Below are 22,090 nucleotides of genomic sequence, written 5' to 3' on the forward strand. Positions count from 1 at the left end.
TTGGTTTAAAGAATGAAAATAGAAATGTTTTCTGTGTGGAAATAAAAAAAAAGCAAGAAGAATTGTTGTAATGATAATATGATGACAAGATAGTCATTAAGATACGTTTTTACGTTAAATAATAAATATTGACTGATCAAGTGGAACATTGGAACACGAGAATGACAAGGAAGGCGGAACCTCATATACAAAGGAAGATTGTTCCTGTAATTAAGATAGGTAAGTCGTCATTGCAGATTATTTAAAGTTTTGTTTCTATCTTTATTTTTTATTTTATATAGTATAAACACTGCGTTATGGTTTATTATAGAGAAATTCTATGTAGTTTATTAATTCATTGTGTTTTCTCTTACTGTAAGTTTCAGTTTACCTTTCAAACCAAATGCTGTTTGTGCCTACCACATAAATTTTAAATCGTAACAAGTTATCATTTAAACCAGAAACACCATGTTGGACTTAGAAGATGACGGACCATTTCGACAGTGATTTATTTCTCAGCTCGGCCCAATCTACTCTAAAGTACGTTTGAGTTGACTCCCTTTGTGAAAATAGAATCAATCAATCAATCAATCAATTAGTCGGATAGTCAGTCAGTCAGTCCGTCAATCAGACGATCAAAATCAATCAGTCAATATATAAATCAATCAATCAATCTACTAATCAGTTTTGACAGTGATTAAATCGCAACTCGACTAACTCCGCTCAAAATATTCTTAAGAACGTTTGAGTTGACTCCCTTTGTAAAAATAGAACCAATCAATCAATCAATTAATCAGTCGATCAAGCAATCAATCAATTAATCAGATAATCCATCCGTCCAACAATATATCAATATATTAATCAATCAATATATCAATCAATCAATCAATCAATCAATCAATCAATCAATCAATCAATCAATAAAAACAATCAATAAATCAATAATCCATCAATCAATAAATCAATCAATGTATCATTCAATCAATCAATCAATATATCAATCAATATATCAATCAATCAATCAAATAAAAATTGACGGATCATTTTGGCAGTGATGAAATCGCAACTCGACTAACTCGGCCCGATCTATTCTAACGTACGTTTGAGTTGATTCCCTTTGTATAAATACAATCAATCATTCAATCAATCAATCAATCAATTAATCAATCAATCAATCAATCAATCAATCAATCAATCAATCAATCAATCAATCAATCAATCAATCAATTATTCATAAAATATGACGAACCATTTTGACAGTAATTAAAGCGCAGCTCTATTCTTAAATATAATCATTCAATTAATCAATCAATCAATCAATCAATCAATCAATCAATCAATCAATCAATCAATCAATCAATCAATCAATCAATCAATCAATCCATTCATCACATAAAAGATCAAGGACCATTTTTGCAGGTAGGCATGCAAATATTCAATCAGTTCAGCAATCGATGGATCACATCAGATATTCACTAGGCATCTTTATGATAAGTGTCTAACTCAATCCGGTTTAATTATATTTTTTCATAGACATGTTAGTGTTAAAGTCGTTATTTTTTCAACTTATTAATGTAGAACTAAGGTATGAACCATACAACGTTTAAACATAACAACATATGGCTAAGTGAAGCCACAAATCCCAATTAGAATAATGCAACTTCAAAGCTGCAACATTTTCATTCAGACCTGGGTGAAATGTTTACTCACCATTGAAACCATTGATTGGACATTATGGGTTTTATATTTGGGGAACCTGCAAGATAAATAGCATTTCAAATATTGAGTGGAAAAGCTACTTTATTTGTTCATGATATATAGACGTCTACAAATGTCAACTCTTGAGAAATGAGAACGCGGTAGTTGAATGTTTCTGATCGTAACACAAATGTGATACTTTTTACAGAACATGGAGTATTATTTATTTCAAATGTATTAATGTTATTTTCCTTATTTATTAACTGGACAAAGCACGCAAAAAGGATCAACATCGATATAAACATATAACGCCAAAGTGATACAAATAAGAATATAACAAAATTGCCTAAAATTCGTCACTTATTTAATATTATGTACATGTATTATTTAGATAGTTTAACATCCTAATATATTAAACAATGCATAGCAAATGTGCAAAAAGGAAATTTGATAGTATATATGGTATTTTAAACAGATATATCATGCTTGCTTAAAATCGTTTTCAGCCTTAAATAATGCTGCCTTAATACTTTTTAGAACGTGTCAATATTCTAACATGTATATGTTTTGATGGTCATCTTTAAACCCATCATTATGAAGGATATATGAACTGCGGTATCTTTTTTCGGATGACAGACCGTCCTACCCCTGTGGTATTCGAATTGAACCACATCTAGATGTTTAAGAACAAACTTTTGTTTTCATTATTAAAAGAAACCTAGTATATTTCTTTCTCATTAAGATATACCAAAAATAATGTCTATAAATGGACTGAAGTTGTTCATGACCTATTTTATATGGATTTTGGACAAAACATTCCTTTATTAATATACAGCCTTTTTACTCGTAGTTCCGCGCATAAAATAGAACAGAACGGCAATAAAGTTCACGTAAAATGTGTCGCAGTGGATTTTGCTGCCGTTGTTTTACGAGTTCTATATTCCATATGGCATATCAGTATTGAATTATTGAACAAATATTGTCCTAAAGCTTTTACTTGCACCCATTTCTCGTATCATTAATAGGTATGAAGGACACATTTATGTACACTGTGGATGTAAGGTGGATTTATGTTTTAAAGGTAGGAAATGAATGCGTTTACAACCACAATAAAACGATTTAGTTTAGATGTACCAAATTCTTACCAATCCTGAATGTATAAAAGCAATTGCCGTATTATTGTCGTGTTAATTATGTTAAGACCGTGATGATAGATGGTTTCATCCACTGTTTAATTGTCTTTAACATGGTTATGTGGAAACATGTACCATTTTAGTTCTTACATATAACTTCCAAGGCTAGTGATAGCGCTTTAGGCATACTGAGCCATTGTCTCAAGTCGTCTGAGTTTAGCCTCAAATGGAAAAACTGCAAATGTTTATTTCATTATAACTATCCTTCTAGTCGTGTAATGATAATGGGAATTACTGAAGTTCAGTTTGAAATTGTACAACTATTTACATTTCTTTTACCGAAACGAATGCAATAAATATGATTTTTTTAAAGTTCTATGACCGAGTCTATGCTAGCACTTGAGACAGTTCGTAATCATGGACCAGGTGTACGTAAAGTCTAAATGTACTTGAGCTTACATGGATACGTCTTGGCAAAGTTGCCATTAAAGCAATAAAATATCTCAAACATGACATCAATCGTTGCTATTTAATGGATCACATTCCATCAATCAATATTCAACAGAAAAACTATGCCTATTTCTATAAAAAAGCAAGGTACTGTTCTTCTGTCCCATTCAGTTTGAAATGTTGTAAATTACAAATATTTGGCAAATGCAACGATTAGTTTAAGGCTATGAGCCTCAAATAAGTACAGCTTGAACTATTCAGTTTCAGTAAAGTATAGGTTTTAAATGGCAGAATAAGTCTTATATTCAAAGCATCTAATTAATAATAAAAAATAATATTAGTGTATCTTCAAACCGCCATGGACTGTGAAAGAAGAAATTTAGAGCTGATGTTTGATAGACTGGACTATTTATATTATTTGGAAAAGTTGCTTTTCTAGTATACATTGATATTTTGTGGAGATCTAATGAACATGGTTTGATGGATTTTGTTTCTGACCACAGAGCGGTTGTTTTGACAGAATTTTAAACGTTCAATACTTCAATACTTATTGTGTGGAATAATGAAAAATCTACACATTAAATGTAATAAATGAAAGCTTTTGGTTGAATTGTGGTAGTAACATATTAAGCAACAATGTCAATCCATGCTCGAAAATCCGTGGATCTTGAAGCGAGAGGGATCGGATCTTTGTTTACCAGTAAGAAGTGTTTAAATCAGTTTTCCTTTTTAATATATGGCTAAAAATAGTGTAGAAAGAAGTTTTAATTGCGTTTTAGTAGAAAAAAACGCGACAAACTGTATGTCCACGTAACGCAAATGACGTCGTTGATTTCGTGGCCCAGCCCTGTACGCGCTGACGTTTTATTTTGAAGTCAGAGCAGGCTAAAGTTTCAAAACATTGAAAAATATCAATTGATATTTTCACTCTTTCAAACAGTGAAATATCATTTTAATTTCACTGCTAGATTTCTTTATACCACCGGAAAGCATACAATAAGATGACAATCTTCGTTTCTAAATGTTTAATCAAATCTATAACTCCTCATTTAAATAAGAAAGCAGACAGCATGCCATGTGCAGAAATATGTAAATTATTTAATCACTTTAAGGTGATACGTTCAGGTCAATAGTTGAAATGGGAGATTGGTAATGTGAAAGGTCTACTTTTATAATCCTCTAATCTCTCATAGTAAAGCTCAAAACAAGATTTATGGCAACAATTATAGGTACTGACTACAGTACTGAGTTTTCAAAGAGTATACATTAAGGAATGTACGGTATATGTTTGAAAATGGGAATATTTTTGTGAATACATGAATAACTATGGACATGGATAATCAAAAAGCCAGACTGATGCATGAGATTCTACTGAGACGAATAGGTAAAGACATAAAGACATGTTCATCATTTGCTCTCAATGAAAGATTAAAACAACTTTTAAACCTTTGGTGTCATAGGGCTCGCTTATTCACTTATTAATTTAGACTAAGTGGCATAGGGCTCGGTCATCTAAATAATCATTTTGACGTTAAGTGACACATAGCTCACTCATCAGCATATAAATTGAGACTTTTTAGTGGCAAAGGTCTGGCTCATCTATATACCTATTTAGAATTTTAGTGGCAAAGGGCTCCTCATCCACACATACATTTATACCTTCCAGTGGCATAGGACTCGCTCATCCACATATTCATTTATATTTTTAGTGGCATAGGGATCGCTCATCCAGATATACAATTACCTTTTAGTGGCAAAGGGATCGCTCATCAACATATTCATTTATACCTTTTTTGGCAAAGGGATCGCTCATCAACATATTCATTTATACCTTTTTTGGCATAGGGATCGCTCATCCACATAAACATTTAAATTTTAAGTGGCAAAGGGATCGCTGATCCACATATACATTTAAATTTTAAGTGGCAAAGGGATCGCTCATCCACATATACATTTATACTTTTAGTGGCATAGGGATCGCTCATCCATATATACATTTAAATTTTAAGTGGCAAAGGGATCGCTCATCCACATATACATTTATACCTTTTTTTGGCATAGGGAACGCTCATCCACATATATATTTTTACCTTTTTTTGGCATAGGGAACGCTCATCCACATATATATTTATGCCTTTTTTGGCATGGGGAACGCTCATCCACATATATATTTATACCTTTTTTTGGCATGGGGAACGCTCATCCACATATATATTTATACCTTTTTGGCATGGGGAACGCTCATCCACATATATATTTATACCTTTTAGTGGCATAGGGAACGCTCATCCACATATATATTTATACCTTTTAGTGGCATAGGGATCGCTCATCCACATATATATTTATACTAGTACCTTTTTTGGCATAGGGATCGCTCATCCACATATACATTTATACCTTTTAGTGGCATGGGGGATCGCTCATCCACATATACATTTATACCTTTTAGTGGCAAAGGGATCGCTCATCCACATTTTAGAGGCTCATGCATATACCTATTTAGAAGTGGCATAGGGCCCGCTTATCCACATATACATTTTAGTCCCTTGGAGAAGACAGCTATGAGCTGATTGAATTTGGGCTCTAGTCTGTATTGTGGTTAGAAATCAGTTTAAACATTGATTTGTAGAGGCCACGAACTTTCCCCCACATGTTGGGACCGACCCTACAACATATTCCATTATACCACTCTCGCCAAACTTGATTTTGAAGGGGAAACAAGGAATTTAAAATGATATTTTACCATTTTATCTTAGAGCCACGTGAAAACTGCTATATATGTTGATATGAATTACCATGAGGTATAGATATTGTCATCTGAAGAAACCAGTACTGGTATCAATTTTTAAAGGCTCATCTTCAGAAGGTGCCCAGGTGGGACTCGAACCCATGACTTCTAGGATAAGAGGCGGACCATTGGACATTCTTTCTCACATAGCACCTGGCTGTTCTTAATGTCATTGTGCCCTTGGTCACATACAGTAGAGTTCTTATGCAAGACTTTGATTTAAAACTCTTTTTTAGCATTTCTCACGATGTCTATAGAAGTCATGTGCGCTTCGATCACAGTCAGATTAAGGCTTTAAACCACTGTATTGTGACTGCCACTTTTGTTTGTGGACTTTTAAACATGTAACACTAATACTTGTTTCAGTCCATTAGCTATATGTTGGATTCGATCCAAAAGGAATTACCCTTAATCTCACAGATCGATTGAGGATCACTGATATGTCTAATTTTGAGTTTTGAAATGGGCACATTGATAAATGATTGTTTAAGAAGCAGCGTAACATCGAGTTAAATGTTTATTTGTGATCAAATATAGTGGTTTCTTAATGGCTACTCGTTTGGGTGGTCGGCACTTTGAGAAAGGTTTGTAGTTAATTATTTGTCGTAATCAATTCGTATTTTTTTATAAATAATGTATCAAACATTGTTTTATATAATTAAGCCGGAAAATTATTTGTTAAATGTTCCAGCATTAGTTTATGGTAAGTTACGTTACACCATTAGTTTATGGAAGGTATGAGCATTAGAATTTTGGTGGTGATATCATTAGTTTATGGGAGGAGACAACATTAGTTTATGAGAGAGTACGTCACGGCATTAGTTTATGGGAGATGACATCATTAGTTTATGGGAGGAGACAACATTAGTTTATGGGAGGTGACAACATTAGTTTATGGGAGATTACGTTACGGCATTAGTTTATGGGAGATGACAACATTAGTTTATGGGAGATGACATCATTAGTTTATGGGAGGAGACAACATTAGTTTGTGGGAGATTACGTCACGGCATTAGTTTATGGAAGGAGACAACATTAGTTTATGGGAGATTACGTCACGGCATTAGTTTATGGGAGGAGACAACATTAGTTTATGGGAGATTACGTCACGGCATTAGTTTATGGGAGGAGACAACATTAGTTTATGGGAGATTACGTCACGGCATTAGTTTATGGGAGGAGACAACATTAGTTTATGGGAGATTACATCATTAGTTTATGGGAGATGACATCATTAGTTTATTGGAGGAGACAACATTAGTTTATGGGAGATTACGTCACGGCATTAGTTAATGGGAGGAGACAACATTAGCTTTTAAGAGATTACGTGATACCATTTTACGTGACACCATTAGTTTATGGAAAATTACGTGACACCATTAGTTAATGGGACATTACGTGACATCATTAGTTTATGGAAGATAACGTGACACCATTAGTTTATAGGAGATGACACCATTAGTTTATAGGATATGACACCATTAGTTTATGGGAGGTTACGTAACACCATTAGTTTATGGGAGGAGGCAAAATTAGTTTATGGGAGGTTACGTAACACCATTAGTTTATGGCTGTGAAATCATTTGTTTATGTGAGATGAAATCATTAGTTTATGGAAGTTGACAACATTAGTTTATGGTATGTGATACCATAAGTTTGTTAGAGGTGACACCATCAGTTTATGGAAGGTGACATAATAACTTTATGAGAGATTACGTGGCATTTGTTAGTCAGTTAAGTGGAGACGACAACCTAAGTTTATGGGATGTGACAACATTGTTTATGGAAGATGTTTATGGGAGGTGACAACTAAATTTTTTTTTTTTTTATTTTTTTTTTTTTTATTTATTTATTTATTTATTTATTTATTTTTTTTTTGGGGGGGGGAGGGGGTACGCCATTACATTCATAGGAGGTTACAGCAATACAATACTTTTGGATATTACGCTATTAAATGTTGGAAAGGTTGCGCAATTACATTTATATGAGGTCACGCCATTCTACTTTTTGGAGGTTACGCTGTTATATTGTTTGGGCGTGATACCATCACGTTTTGTGAATGTCCCACCATTCAGTTATGGGAAATAATATCATTACTTTTATGGAAGGGTATGCCAATGCATTTTCATACATGTATGTTGGAGGTGACATCATTACATTAACGTGAGGTCACAAACTTACATGTGTGTTGTGCCACCATTACATTTATCATGTTTATGGGAGCTTAAATAATTTCATGTATAGGAGATAAGAATGTTATTTTATTTCATTCGTAACCGCTCTCCAGTAGCATAACAAACGTTCAACATTTCTATATTTCCAGGTATGGCGACAGGCGGGACAGTAATGGCCCCAGGAGATAAACTAGACGCTTCCAGGGTAAGACAGAATATGTGAACATACCTACCCTAAATGCCCAACATATTGTTGATTGGGCAATATTTATCCAATATCAACTATTAACCAATCAAATAATTTTAAATTTTAAATTGGCCAAAAACAAAACATGTGGACAAGTTTGTTTAATACAATTGGGTTAATCATGGTTGTACAAAATTAAATTTTGAAAGAAATGCCTTATTACCAGTCACAAGTGAAATTATGTTCTGTTTTCTGTACTCAAATCGTGCAATAGCTTTGTAAATTCCATTCTTTCCTCCACTGACTTATTTATATAAGAGCTAAGGAAAACACCTGTATTGTGTGAATATGTTCTATTGAATGTCATCTCCTTGAATCCCATGTTCCATATTGCTGATCATCAATTCATATTCTAGAATATAGGACAATAGATCGATGAACAAATATCCTATCAACTTGAAACAGAAGCCTTAGGCAATCTGTGTCAGTGCTATTGACAGTATTGATGTCTAATAGATCATGTTTGTGTCTTGTCATTTATCCAAGAAAATGAAAAAAAATGTCATCCTCTTAAACATCATTAACACGCGACGATTGAGGGGCGATTTGACATGCGCCGCTCCCCTATAAACGAAATTTTAAATGTTTGCATAGGGGATGATAAATTAAAGTAAACTTGGACAAATTTTTGGGGGACTCTTATATTAACAATCGTGGATAATTATATTTTATTCAGAATCATTCTATTTTTTAGGACAAGCTGGGTATCCAAGGTCAAGGTCTGATGACCGTGCGGTCACAGGATGGTTCCCTTGGCATCATTTCCGGGGACCACTCGCCCTCCGCCTCCCGTCCGTCCACCGCCACTTCCGGTGAACAATCGGAGGCCATTGGGAGCTTTTCAATGCCGCAGGAAGCGGTAAACGTCTTAGAAACTGTGATCGGGATTAACAAGGCGCTTGAACAACAAATAGACACTTTACGGATGAGACTTACGGTGGAGTCGAAGAATCATGAGCAAGAAAAGTTAAAAATAGTTAAGGTAAAAGAGAAGGAGATCGACAAGAAAGAAGATGAAATAAGTGAACTCAAAGATTCGCTTGTAAACAGGGATGACAGAATTTCACATTTGGTAAGGGAGGGTAATCAAAAAGATGTGCATATAAGGGAGAAAGAACAAGAAATAAAAGACTTAAAAGATCTCGTGAAACAGACTGAGGATTACGCAGAGCAGTTACAGAAAAGGGTGGACAAGTTGAAGGTGGATAAACACAAATTACAGTCGGATGAGCTGTATAAAGAACAAGATAGTGAGATACAAAAACTTCGGAAGGAGATAGTGTCAATGAAAGACAAAGTAAATTCTGTGGAAAAGGAGCTTTCCAAAGCTAAAAACATGGTAAATCAGCAAAATACAAGAATCCATGGACTTGAAACGGAAAAGGGTGCTATAAGTGCGAAGTTTAAGGAGGAGGTTGATAGAGCTAGTAGGGCAATGCGAAGTGAGGTTGAAAGAATGAGAGAAGTGATGAAGCAACAATACATTGAAATGAGAAATCTCCGTGAACAAAACAATGAAATTTCCGGTGATGTGAGAGATATCAAAGACATCTTGTTAAAAGGTACGATGAGGCCGGAATTTGATGTGAGACAAAAGACATCAGATAAAATTGATGTGAAAAATATTAATTTTAGCTCACCTAGACCTATGCAAAGAAGTCCAAACTTTGGAACCAGGGTGCCATTAACAGCTCGTGGAGCTATACAGCAAAAACCAAACGGCACGATGCGTGCTTCCATGCCTAGTATGACAGCAGCAAAGCAGACGACAAGTACGCGCGCGCAGGGAGGACTTCCGCCAATCAGCAAAGCAGAAGATACCGTCGTAAATGGTAAATGGATTCCGGCTGGTAGACATTCTACTGTGATCAATAAGTCTTCGAAAGGGAAACGGAAGTGAAGTTTTCGTGGATTTTTTTCTGGCAATGGTTTTACTTTAATTGCGATTGACCTTGACAGTGTGCTTTAATCAGGTGCTAGAATGCTATTCGAAATGGAAACATGTCACGTGACACTCTTTTTGCTGACCACGTGTCTGGTTAAAGCGCGATCTTAGTTCATACCTAGTCATTTCCAATGTTGCTTTGTTTTGAATCTATTTTCGGTTTATCCCGAAAATATACGATGTTAAAGGTTGTGAAATGGACGCGGTAACAGAAGAACAAAATTACAGAACTGCTGTAATTTGAACATTGCTTTATGCCTGTGATACTATTTTGCTGACCAAGTTGTGCCAATGTGCTATATTTATGCTAATCAGAAGTAAATGATTAATTGAACTGTTTTTATCTACATGTATATCTTTCTTTTAACTTAAATTGTAAAGCCAGATTTGAAGACAATGAAGCCTCCTTTGAACAGTTTAACTTGAGACATTCAAATGGTATCGATGACCAATTTGAGCACATATTAACCCTAAGCGGCAGAAAACTTGAGCATATTTAGGCGAGGGCATATTACTTTAAAGGCGCACAATATAGGTTGATATATATTTTTTCTTTTATATTTTAATACATTATCATGTTTAACTCATTTGACTTTCAAGTTAAAGGATTAAAACCAAAAAAGCATATTATTTAGGTACAGATTACAAAATACTAAAAGGGACACTCGTATTTAAAATCAATACAGACACTTAAAAAAAACCTCTAAAAGCAATGGCAATCTTAAAAAACAACAACATATTAGCAATGGCAAACTTGGAAAACTGCTCTTAGCAATGGAAATTTGAAAACTTGTGATTTTGCAGCAAAACATATGTTCATAGGATTAAAAATAACTGCTGCTTTTCAATGTATTGCCTTGATTTAGATGCTGAATATTAAAAAGGAATTCTACCAGGTTTATATTCACTCCAGAAGGTTTCCATGACACCTGTTCATTGAGGCTTGTCAACATGGACCAAGTCTGAGTGGTAGTCAGTGGTTTCACACAGAGATAATGGCTTGAAATTGATAGAGGCTATGTATTCCTAAAGATTAAGAAGGTCTACACTGGAAGTTGATTGTCTTAAATGTCATGTTGACATATTCTGACCAAATTTCATGAAGATTGGATAAACACTGAATTTATGAGCATATTTTTTTCTTGATTTGACCTACTGACCTAGTTTTTGACCTGAGATGACACAGATTTAAATCTGTCTTTAATGTCATGCTTTAAATATTCTGACAGAGACTCATAAAGATCAGATAAAAACTGCCATATTTTCGATACAGAAAACGAACTTAAACAAAATAATGTTAACAACAGCCCTCTGCCCGCCTGCTTGTATTCACAAATCTTTTACCCGGAACTTTTCAATGAACAAGAGCTGTCACAGAGACAGTGCGCTCGACTATTCCGCCGCTTTTCAGTGTAAGGATTGAAAAGTTTTGGCGAAACATGCATGGATCACTGTTAGATTAGATTTCAATGCAATACATGATGTGCAGAGATATTAACATAAATGTGGTTACATGCAAAATTATAACCAGAATTTTAAAGTGTAATAATAAAGGGCCATTATTTGAAAAACACAGTTATCGAACTTGATTATTCAACTAGGTTGAGTGGCTGACTACCAATGTATAAAGTCTCAATGCAATACATCAAGTAGTAGCTGAGATATTATCCTATGTGTGCTAACATGCAAGACCTTAACTAGAATTTCTAAGTCGCATAATAAAGGGGCAAAATGATATAATATGAAAGATAGAGTTATCTTACTTGATTAAATAAGAAGGTTAAATGGTTGGGAGCCTGTGTGTAAAGTTTCAATGCAATACAGGATGTATTTGCTGAAGCATTGACTTAAAAGTGGTTACATGCAAAACCTTAACCAAAATTTCTATGTTGAATAAAAAAGGGGCCATTATTTGAATTTAATGCAAACTAGAGTTATCTTACTTGGTTATTTAAGTAGATTGGATGGTTGAGTACCATTGTATCAAGTTTCAATGCAATTCATCCAGTAGTTGCTGAGATATTAACCTATGTGTGCTTGCACGCAAAACCTTAACCAGAATTTCTAAGTCAAATAATAAAGGCCTATTATTGGCATTAAATGCAAACTGGAGTTATCTAACTTGGTTAATTAAGTAGGTTGGATGGATGAGTACCATTGTATCAAGTCTCAATGCAATACCTCAAGCAGTTGCTGAGATATTAACCTATGTGTGCTTGCACGCAAAACCTTAACCAGAATTTCTAAGTCAAATAATAAAGGCCTATTATTGGCATTAAATGCACACTAGAGTTATCTAATTTGGTTAATTGAGTAGGTTGAATGGTTGAGTACCATTGTATCAAGTCTCAATGCAATACCTCAAGTAGCTGCTGAGATATTAACCTATGTGTGCTTGCACACAAAACCTTAACCAAGGGGTGACGCCGACGCTTGGGTGAGTAGTATAGCTCTCCTTATTCTTTGAATATTCGAGTTAAAAATGTGGTTACTAAGAATTAAAGTCAATGCCATATAAATATTTATTTATAACCTTTAAACAAAGGTTCAGAATCGTGTTCACATGATGAATTACACAGATTATGTGACATAAATACACATAGTACATACATATCCGCACTATTTACAAAATATACGTTTATACATGTGGCAGTCATATCAACATAATTATGAAGTTTGACTTCAATGCAAGATGTTTGTACAAACTGAATAGTTTAATAATAGATTCATTACGTTGCCTTAAAGATTAATTGATTAAAGATTACCATAAATGTCCTATTAGTAACAAGCGTCTTTTTAGCACCCTGTCCAATAAAAAGTTACATTGGTAAGAACTGGATATAAGCATTTTTAAAATTAAAACATGATTTAATTCTTTGTTATAAATAAAATGAAAACAGTCAATTATTCTCCCTTTCAATGCCAAATAGAGTTTTTGTGTAAGACTGACAAAAATATGCATTTTTATGTCAACTACAACAAGAATGCTGTTAACTTGTGATGTAGAAAAAAAACAAGTATATATTAACAATATTCATAAATAACAATAACAATTATTTCTCCTTAACACTTACTATAATCTACAAACATCAAGACCAACGAGTATCATTACATAATCAATTTGAAACTTCTTCATCAGTTGGTGACTATACTTAAAACAAATAAACAATTTTAAGATATCAACAAATGCACGTATGTACCAAGTTTCATATTCATACACTTTTCAGTGACATTGAATGTCCGTCCAACATTTCAACTTTTGAACAGTCACAAATCACAAGACTGAAAAACATTTCCATTATTTACAATAATAGAGGAACAACCTTCTTTGCTTTATACCAATTTATTTTTTGCTCAATTGTAAAGACAGCTTAAAGCTGAAATGAATCACTCTCAAGTTTCCTGGACAGAAACCAGTACTGTGTCCTTTTTGAGAGGCCGTGAGAAACTAGATAGGGCTTGAACCCAAAACCGTTTGAGTTGGAGGTGAACACCTATACCATTAGACCACTCTCACCCTGGTGGGGCTCATACCCACAACCTCTTGAGTCGGAGGCAGACACCTATACCACTCTCACCCTGATGGGGCTCGAACCCAAAACCTCTTGAGATGGAGGCGAACACCTTTACCATTAGACCACTCTCACCCTGGTGGGGCTCGGACCCACAACCTCTTGAGTCATAGGCAGACACCTGAACCACTAGACCGCTCTCACCCTGATGGGGCTCGGACCCAAAACCTCTTGAGTCATAGGCAGACACCTGAACCACTAGACCGCTCTCACCCTGATGGGGCTCGGACCCAAAACCTCTTGAGTCATAGGCAGACACCTGAACCACTAGACCGCTCTCACCCTGATGGGGCTCGGACCCACAACCTCTTGAGTCATAGGCAGACACCTGAACCACTAGACCGCTCTCACCCTGATGGGGCTCGGACCCAAAACCTCTTGAGTCATAGGCAGACACCTGAACCACTAGACCGCTCTCACCCTGATGGGGCTCGGACCCAAAACCTCTTGAGTCATAGGCAGACACCTGAACCACTAGACCGCTCTCACCCTGATGGGGCTCGGACCCAAAACCTCTCGAGTCATAGGCAGACACCTGAACCACTAGACCGCTCTCACCCTGATGGGGCTCGGACCCAAAACCTCTTGAGTCATAGGCAGACACCTGAACCACTAGACCGCTCTCACCCTGATGGGGCTCGGACCCAAAACCTCTTGAGTCATAGGCAGACACCTGAACCACTAGACCACTCTCACCCTGATGGGGCTCGGACCCAAAACCTCCTGAGTCATAGGCAGACACCTGAACCACTAGACCACTCTCACTCCTCTTTATAAATGCAGTCTTAAAATTTACCCATTAGATACAAAAACATAAAATAAATATTATTAATACATTAGTAGTACATTGTTATATGTAATAAATCATTTCAAACGGCAAAAATTGTATTTGCCAAAGTTCCTAAGAAAATACAAATAGGCTAAAAATAATTTTACGTCGAAAAAGACTTTTTTTAGCTGTTTAATAATTTATCGTTTAATAATTTATCTGATTTTTAAGACAAGCATGAAATGGTTTAGCAGAAGCATTTTCAAATCTCACATTTGTTTTTAAGGTAACTGATTCACAAATAATTGGACTTTTGTGCCTTGTTGCCCTATGTAATGTTAGCATCAAATGCAAGGGTTTTATGAGCAGAAAACTAAACGGTAAAATGAAATTTGGCTGCAAATAATATAACAAACAAGCTTTTTTGGCTTAAAAACTGCCAAATAGGTTGTTAATCTCGTCCGATATCTGTTGAACGAAATAAAAAAGAAATATATAAACTGTACCGGTAAAATCCTTATGTATGATATTTTTTCTGTCATTAATTTTTGCAAATTGCAAAATGGGTACCGGGTAGTTTCATGTCCAAAATCAGTTAAACGAAATAAAGCCGAATAATACAAACTGTACTGGTAATATTATTATGTATGATGTCTTTAAGTAATTTATATTACATATAAGTAAGATTTATACCTTTCAAATGATAAATACATTATATAGAGTCACCATGCATCAAAATTGAACATTATGGTTTATGGAGCTAGCTTATTTGTGGGCGGCAACCTTAAAACTACTCGGAAACTCTATCAGATCTCACAAAAGGAACTGAACACAAAATAAAATATGCACAAAGACATTGCACTGGCATAACTTAAGTATTTCTGCACAATAAACACCAACTTAACTTTTACTTAAAGCACACATCGGATAAATGATCCTAATATCATACAACCATGTACATGTGAATGTAAAAGCAAAGCTGCTCTCTCACAATTTGATTATTTTGACAACTTTTTTTATTTTTTGTCTTCGAATGAGCCAATTTTTGCGTAAATGTCTGGAAACCTGACAAAAGAGCAGATCGCAGTTTTCATATTTATGTTCGAAAATTGATTTTTAATTGCTAAAAACTTTACCCTAATTTTTTTTTCGGCAGTTTACCAAACAAATTGGATTCATTATATTGTGAGCTATCTTATATGACTGAATTGAAGGCACTGATGCCAAAATGAGCCGATTCCGAGAAATAAAACAACAACAAAAAACTGTCAATTTGTGAGAGAGTTTTAAAATAGAACACTCAGACCACTTCAATCAACAGTTAACTGGAATGCTTGGAATAAATAGCAATGGAAAAAATATCTGTAAACGTTCATTTATCATACACACCAATAAGCAATACACTTCATGGTAATAATTGTAAAATTATGGTAGCGCTGTCTATCAGGGAGCGAAAAGAACCTGATATTTGTATTGATTTTTTCCAGCTGCATGTAGCTTTTCCATAATATTAAGAAAATGTAATTGTTAGAATGTTTTCACAACAGTATTGTATATGTACTATTTAAACGACAGAAATGGGATCCTTACTCTGCTTGGTTACTAGTCAGAGATCCGGGGTGGTCAAAGTATTTCATATGTTTATACAACCATGAGCCATTACTTATTAACGAATTATAGGGCTGATTGTTTAGAACATTGTTAAAGTGAATAATGTTGTTAACACCATCGTTGTTAACTTTAAAATTGTTACATGTCTAGAAGTTAAATGGATACACTTGTGATCTGCTGTTTTACAAACAAGATTTGAGACCAAAATTGCAGCTGTAATTATTGATGTTTAAAAATGTGAAAACATCATAAAAAAAATTAACGTTTAAAATTTAACAACAATGTTGTTAATCACGTTGTTAATTTTAATAAAGTTCTGAAGAATCAGCCCATAATTGCTATATTCGTCGACTAAAGAGTTAAACAGTCGAATGACAACCAGTATCGTGTTAATTAATACTCAGTAGATACCACACTCTTTTACCGTCAACATTTACAGAGCCAAATAATGAAAATTTGATGACAAACTTATGAAATTAATTCCAACCTAAGGCCTAAAAAAAAAAAAAAAATGTCTGTTTCGGGTACCCCGACCCTATCTATAAAAATGCGCCGACCCTAACTATTTTTTTCCGTTTCTGAGCAAAAAAATATTCGTAAGCCAATGGAGAGTTACGAAGGGCGGATAAATGCGAATTGGATGATCAGAATTATTGTTTATATGATAAAACAAAGTCAGGCAATGACAGTAATGTAGGAAAGACTGCCATGTGCAAGGAAACACTCTGAACTTTCGACAGATTTTGATTTTTTTTTTTAAAAATCAAAAAGAATCCCTACCTACCCTACGTAAAATTTTTGGGAAGGTTACCCTTAACAATTTATTTTTTTTGGCCTAATCTAAATCATTTTATACAAAGCCTTTCCAAACAAAACATTTGTAACAGGATTTCATCTTATTTTCAATTTGCTTTTCCGAAAGCTGTAGACAATTACATTGGTCAAAAAAGGTAGCAAATATGGTTCACTAATTATCTTTATAAATTTATCACTAAAATGCTGGTTTATTTTTTGGTATTTTATTATGTTCCATTCCTCAATCATACAATCACTTAAGTACACATGGTTTTTAGTAAAAAATATTCCTACACTGTATAAAAACAATGATATGTTCCAGTATTTGCAAATTCCTCTACATCTTATCTTTATAATGGCATATTCAAATTTGCAAACATTTACCTCAGTTAAAAGATTTCATACTTATTGATGCCATTTATTTCACTAATTTTTGAAGCCAAACGCCACTAATCTAAAATCACATGACTTTAGTATATCACACTTTGTTGACATGGGGAAATATCACACTTATATCACGCACTAGCTAGTCGTCCGGTCCGGGTGTGTGATGCCAAACTTGACCCCTATGTGCACAAAGAACTTTCTGAGAATGGATCGAAGCTCGTGTTTGAGGTCATAGTTCATGGTTTCACACATCAGTGGGTAGTAGTGGGAGGCGTGTACACGGAACTGAAATGGAAAAAGACATAGATATTTGTGACCAGTTATTTTTGAAGTCCAGAAGCTACCAATTGAACACTAATACGGCCTTTGACCTATAACTAAAGCCCTGACCATGAAGATAGGTACCTAACCCATTCAATGAGGTGAATATTTGTGCTATTTCAATTTAAAATCCCGCAATTGTTATGGAGCACAATTGAAAAATTGACTTCTGTGGCCTTGACCTTTAAGAAATGTGACCTTGAGCAGTATTTAATTACCAACTTAAGTTTAAGAGTAGAATCCGAGCATTAATTTTGTTTGGACTGTAAAAATAACTGGCCAATAAACTGAATGGAATCACTGAGGCGTGTCTAAGGATCAGGAAAAGAATAATATTGAATACCGCCCCTGAGCATGCTCTCTTCTCATCTCAATGTTGGTAACCAACCTTTGTGCCAAGTTATGTAGAAATCATTCAAGTGATTAAAAAGATATGGAACAAAATGAGAATCGAAAGACTTGCAGATGAACAGGCCAAACTGCAAGTATAAGCTCTCCTTTCTGGAGGTTGAAATACATCTGATTTCAGTAATAAATACCCTATCATCGGACATCTTTAGAAGGCGGGTGACAAGCAGAATGATGATGTTGCTCCAGGCTTCTCGATGACTGTCAGACTGGAGGGACAGGAAATACTCCAGCGAACTGTGACACACGCTGTAAATATAAGATAGAAACATAATAATGTGACACATATACTCTTTAGCTTGGTGTCAGCATTTTAAACAGTATCTAAATTTTGTAAGATATTGGGCCGATTGTTCAGAACTTTGTTCAAGTTAACAACGTGACTAACGAAATCGTCATTGACTTTTAAATGTGAACAATTTGATGATGAGCTACAGTGTTTAATTATAAAGAAGTACAGCTGAAATATATCTTACAAATCTTGTTAGAAATACAGCAGATCAATAGTGTATCCATAAAACTTCCAGAACAGTTAAGATTTGAAACTTAACAATGATGACGTGACTAAAGTTCTGAACGATTGGCCCATCATTATACAGCTGGCGTCAATTGACCATTAAAATAAATGAATTTTATGGGGGTTTTCACATTATAAGTTGACAATTATGCCAAACACACCTTCATTGGGACAAAACATTGACCTTTGACCTCAAACAGTTGCCAATATAAGTTTGATGTCAATACGGTATCTTAATTTTTTTTTTGACATAATGAAGATTGCGATAAAACCATGGCTACGACAAAATCTGATCTTTTTTCTTCCAAATACAGACAAGCATTGATTCGCCACAAACCTGATGAGTTTTGACTCCACCTGGTCCCATGCGTCCTTACGGCCATTGTCATTGTACATGCGGAACAGGATTCGGAACAGACACGCAAGACTCTGTGTTTCCTGCTTCAACAAGTTGGGCTTCGCTTTACCCTTGAACCCTGAAATACACGGGGAATTTTTACTTAACTTAGGACGACTTTATCAAAGATTTATATCTTTTAGTTTTGGAAAGTTAATCAATAATTTAATTATTGATATAATTGATTTCAGAAACATACATGTACTTATTTCATACTGACAAAAGCATTTGTGTAAATTGAGATGTTGTGTTAATTGATTGGAATAAATACTAAACAACAGCCAAATTCAAAATATATTTCTACATTCAAGAATACAATCATTTAATTATCAATTGTGTTACCTTTGCATTAAGAAAAATTAACACTTCAACTCTTCACACTACATACAAAATTTATTTCAAATGTCTGAACCCATAAAAAATTAGACGGTCCCTTAATTTGGAGTAATAACATGAACCCATGTGAAAGAAAATTAAATTTTAATAAAGTCATACCTTTTGTATGGTTATACTGACTTACATCTTATAATATATATCATATCCCCACCAAGAATTCTTTGTAGGTATGGGTTTTAGAAAAATAATATAAAAAAAAAGTTATAATGTTTGATATGATTAAAAGTATTTCAATCTCATATAAAACAGTTTTAAAACTCAACCATATTAGCTCCAATCCTGTTGACCACCGGATGCCATGCCAAAAAACAAAGCACCCCATATTCCTCTTGACCAAAGGATACAATAAATAAAGCACCCCAAATTCCTTTGACCACAGGATGCTTTAAATAAAACACAACACATTCCTCTTGACCACATGTTGCCATAAATAAAGCACCACACATTACTCATGACTACATGATGCAATAAATAAATCACCACCCAATCCTCTTGACCACAGGATGCCATAAATAAAGCACCACACATTACTCATGACCACATGATGCAATAAATAAATCACCACACAATCCTCTTGACCACAGGATGCCATAAATAAAGCACCACACATTACTCATGACCACAGGATGCCATAAATAAAGCACCACACATTTCTCTTGACCACAGGATGCCATAAATAAAGCACCTAACATTCCTCTTGACCACAGGATGCCATAAATAAATCACCACACAATCCTCTTGACCACAGAATGCCATAAATAAAGCACCACACATTACTCATGACTACATGATGCAATAAATAAATCAACACACAATCCTCTTGACCACAGGATTCCATAAATAAAGCACCACACATTACTCATGACCACAGGATGCAATAAATAAATCACCACACAATCCTCTTGACCACAGGATGCCATAAATAAAGCACCACACATTACTCATGACCACAGGATGCCATAAATAAATCACCACACATTTATTTTGGTGACAGGACGCCATGAATAAAGCACCACACATTTCTTTTGTCCATAGGATAACATAAATAAAGCACCACTCACTCCTCTTGATCAAAGGGTGCCATAAATAAATTATCACACATTCCTCTCGACCACAGGATGCCATAAACAAAAACAGATGCCTGTAGACCACAGGATGCCATAAATAAAGCACCACACATTCCTCTTGACAACAAGTTGCCATAAATAAAGCACCACACATTCCTCTTGACTACATGATGCAATAAATAAATCACCACACATTCCTCTTGACCACAGGATGCCATAAATAAAGCACCACACATTACTCATGACCACAGGATGCTATAAATAAAACACCACACAATCCTCTTGACCACAGGATGCCATAAATAAAGCACCAAACATTACTCATGACCACATGATGCAATAAATAAAGCACCACACATTCCTCTTGACCACAGGATGCCATAAATAAAGCACCACACATTACTCATGACCACAGGATGCCATAAATAAAGCACCACACAATCCTCTTGACCACAGGATGCCATAAATAAAGCACCACACATTACTCATGACCACAGGATGCCATAAATAAAGCACCAAACATTCCTCTTGACCACAGGATGCCATAAATAACCAGACCAAATGATGTAATAAATAAAGCACCACACCTGCATGTTGACCACAGGATGTAATAAATAAAGCACCATACATTCTTGTGTCCTTAGAATGCCATAAATAAAGAACCACGCATGCCTGTTGACCACAGGATGCCATAAATAAAGCACCACAAAATAGAACTAATGGTAGGTAAGCAAATTTTAGGACAAATAACCGTATTGTATCCAATAAGGGTTTGGTTTGAAGACAGAGTGAAGCATAATTATATTTAAAAAAAGTAGCCCCAAATTTCCAAATAGCCCCAAAACAAAACCAACTTTTTTGAAATATGCTTTGCAACTTAAAATAAACAAAACGGCAACCCATAAATTCTTATACAACTAAAACATATATAATAAATAGATACCAAGTGAAACATGCACCATTAGAACAAAATGGTTTCAAGAAAACTGAAGCAGTTACAGTACCTTTCTTTGAATTTAAAATAAACCCTACAAAACATAACCACATATGTAGTTATAAAGAAGTATTTTATATATCTTTCAAATATTAATATAATGTTATAAAGTGGTATCAAGATGAAAAAGTTCTGAAAGGTTATATCATATTGGTTTAAACTTTATTCCCTTGTAACTTCAGCAACAGATTCAATGGAAACATGTGAATTATGAATATCTTTAAAGATGTACTCCTACTCCCAGATAAGATTTATCACAATTAATAATAATGTTTCAATATTCCAAAAAGGATGAATAAATGTCGAAAACAATGGTTCTATTATTTTCCATAAATGCATTATTAAGTAAGTAGTTAAAGGTTTATCAGTCAAAATTGATGTTTGTTATACATGTGTATGTATGTATTGATTTTGAATAAAATTGTCACCTTAATGGTTT

General features: G+C 34.6%; 2 protein-coding genes across 20 annotated transcripts in view; one reads left to right on the forward strand and one right to left on the reverse strand.

The window, feature by feature from the left end:
* LOC128214569 (chromosome partition protein Smc-like) lies at positions 1–10,751 on the forward strand. 3 transcript variants are annotated; one of them, XM_052921104.1, is made up of 3 exons: positions 1–219; positions 8,375–8,430; positions 9,167–10,751. In XM_052921104.1, the coding sequence occupies exons 1-3, from the start codon at positions 162–164 to the stop codon at positions 10,370–10,372; spliced, it is 1,320 nt and encodes a 439-aa protein (XP_052777064.1). In that variant the 5' UTR covers positions 1–161; the 3' UTR covers positions 10,373–10,751. The 3 variants fall into 3 exon arrangements, with proteins under 3 accessions (XP_052777064.1, XP_052777063.1, XP_052777065.1); XM_052921103.1 differs by lacking the exon at positions 1–219 and adding an exon at positions 3,891–3,960; XM_052921105.1 differs by lacking the exon at positions 1–219 and adding an exon at positions 6,536–6,635.
* Positions 10,752–12,925: 2,174 nt separating this feature from the next.
* The window catches only part of LOC128214570 (brefeldin A-inhibited guanine nucleotide-exchange protein 1-like), a 52,182-nt gene continuing 43,017 nt past the window's right edge, over positions 12,926–22,090 (reverse strand). For 12 of the 17 annotated variants that reach the window (XM_052921108.1, XM_052921119.1, XM_052921116.1 and 9 more), the window contains 4 exons: positions 21,662–21,685; positions 19,135–19,273; positions 18,412–18,529; positions 12,926–17,836 (listed from right to left, as the gene is read on the reverse strand). In XM_052921108.1, the coding sequence (XP_052777068.1) occupies positions 17,687–17,836; positions 18,412–18,529; positions 19,135–19,273; positions 21,662–21,685 (431 nt within the window). In that variant the 3' untranslated portion in view covers positions 12,926–17,686. The remainder of the gene's footprint in view (positions 17,837–18,411; positions 18,530–19,134; positions 19,274–21,661; positions 21,686–22,090) is intronic. The other 5 variants (XM_052921113.1, XM_052921111.1, XM_052921121.1 and 2 more) reach the window with 2 other exon arrangements.

This window comes from Mya arenaria, chromosome 13 (genome assembly GCF_026914265.1).
Source record: "Mya arenaria isolate MELC-2E11 chromosome 13, ASM2691426v1".
Classification (NCBI taxonomy): domain Eukaryota; kingdom Metazoa; phylum Mollusca; class Bivalvia; order Myida; family Myidae; genus Mya; species Mya arenaria.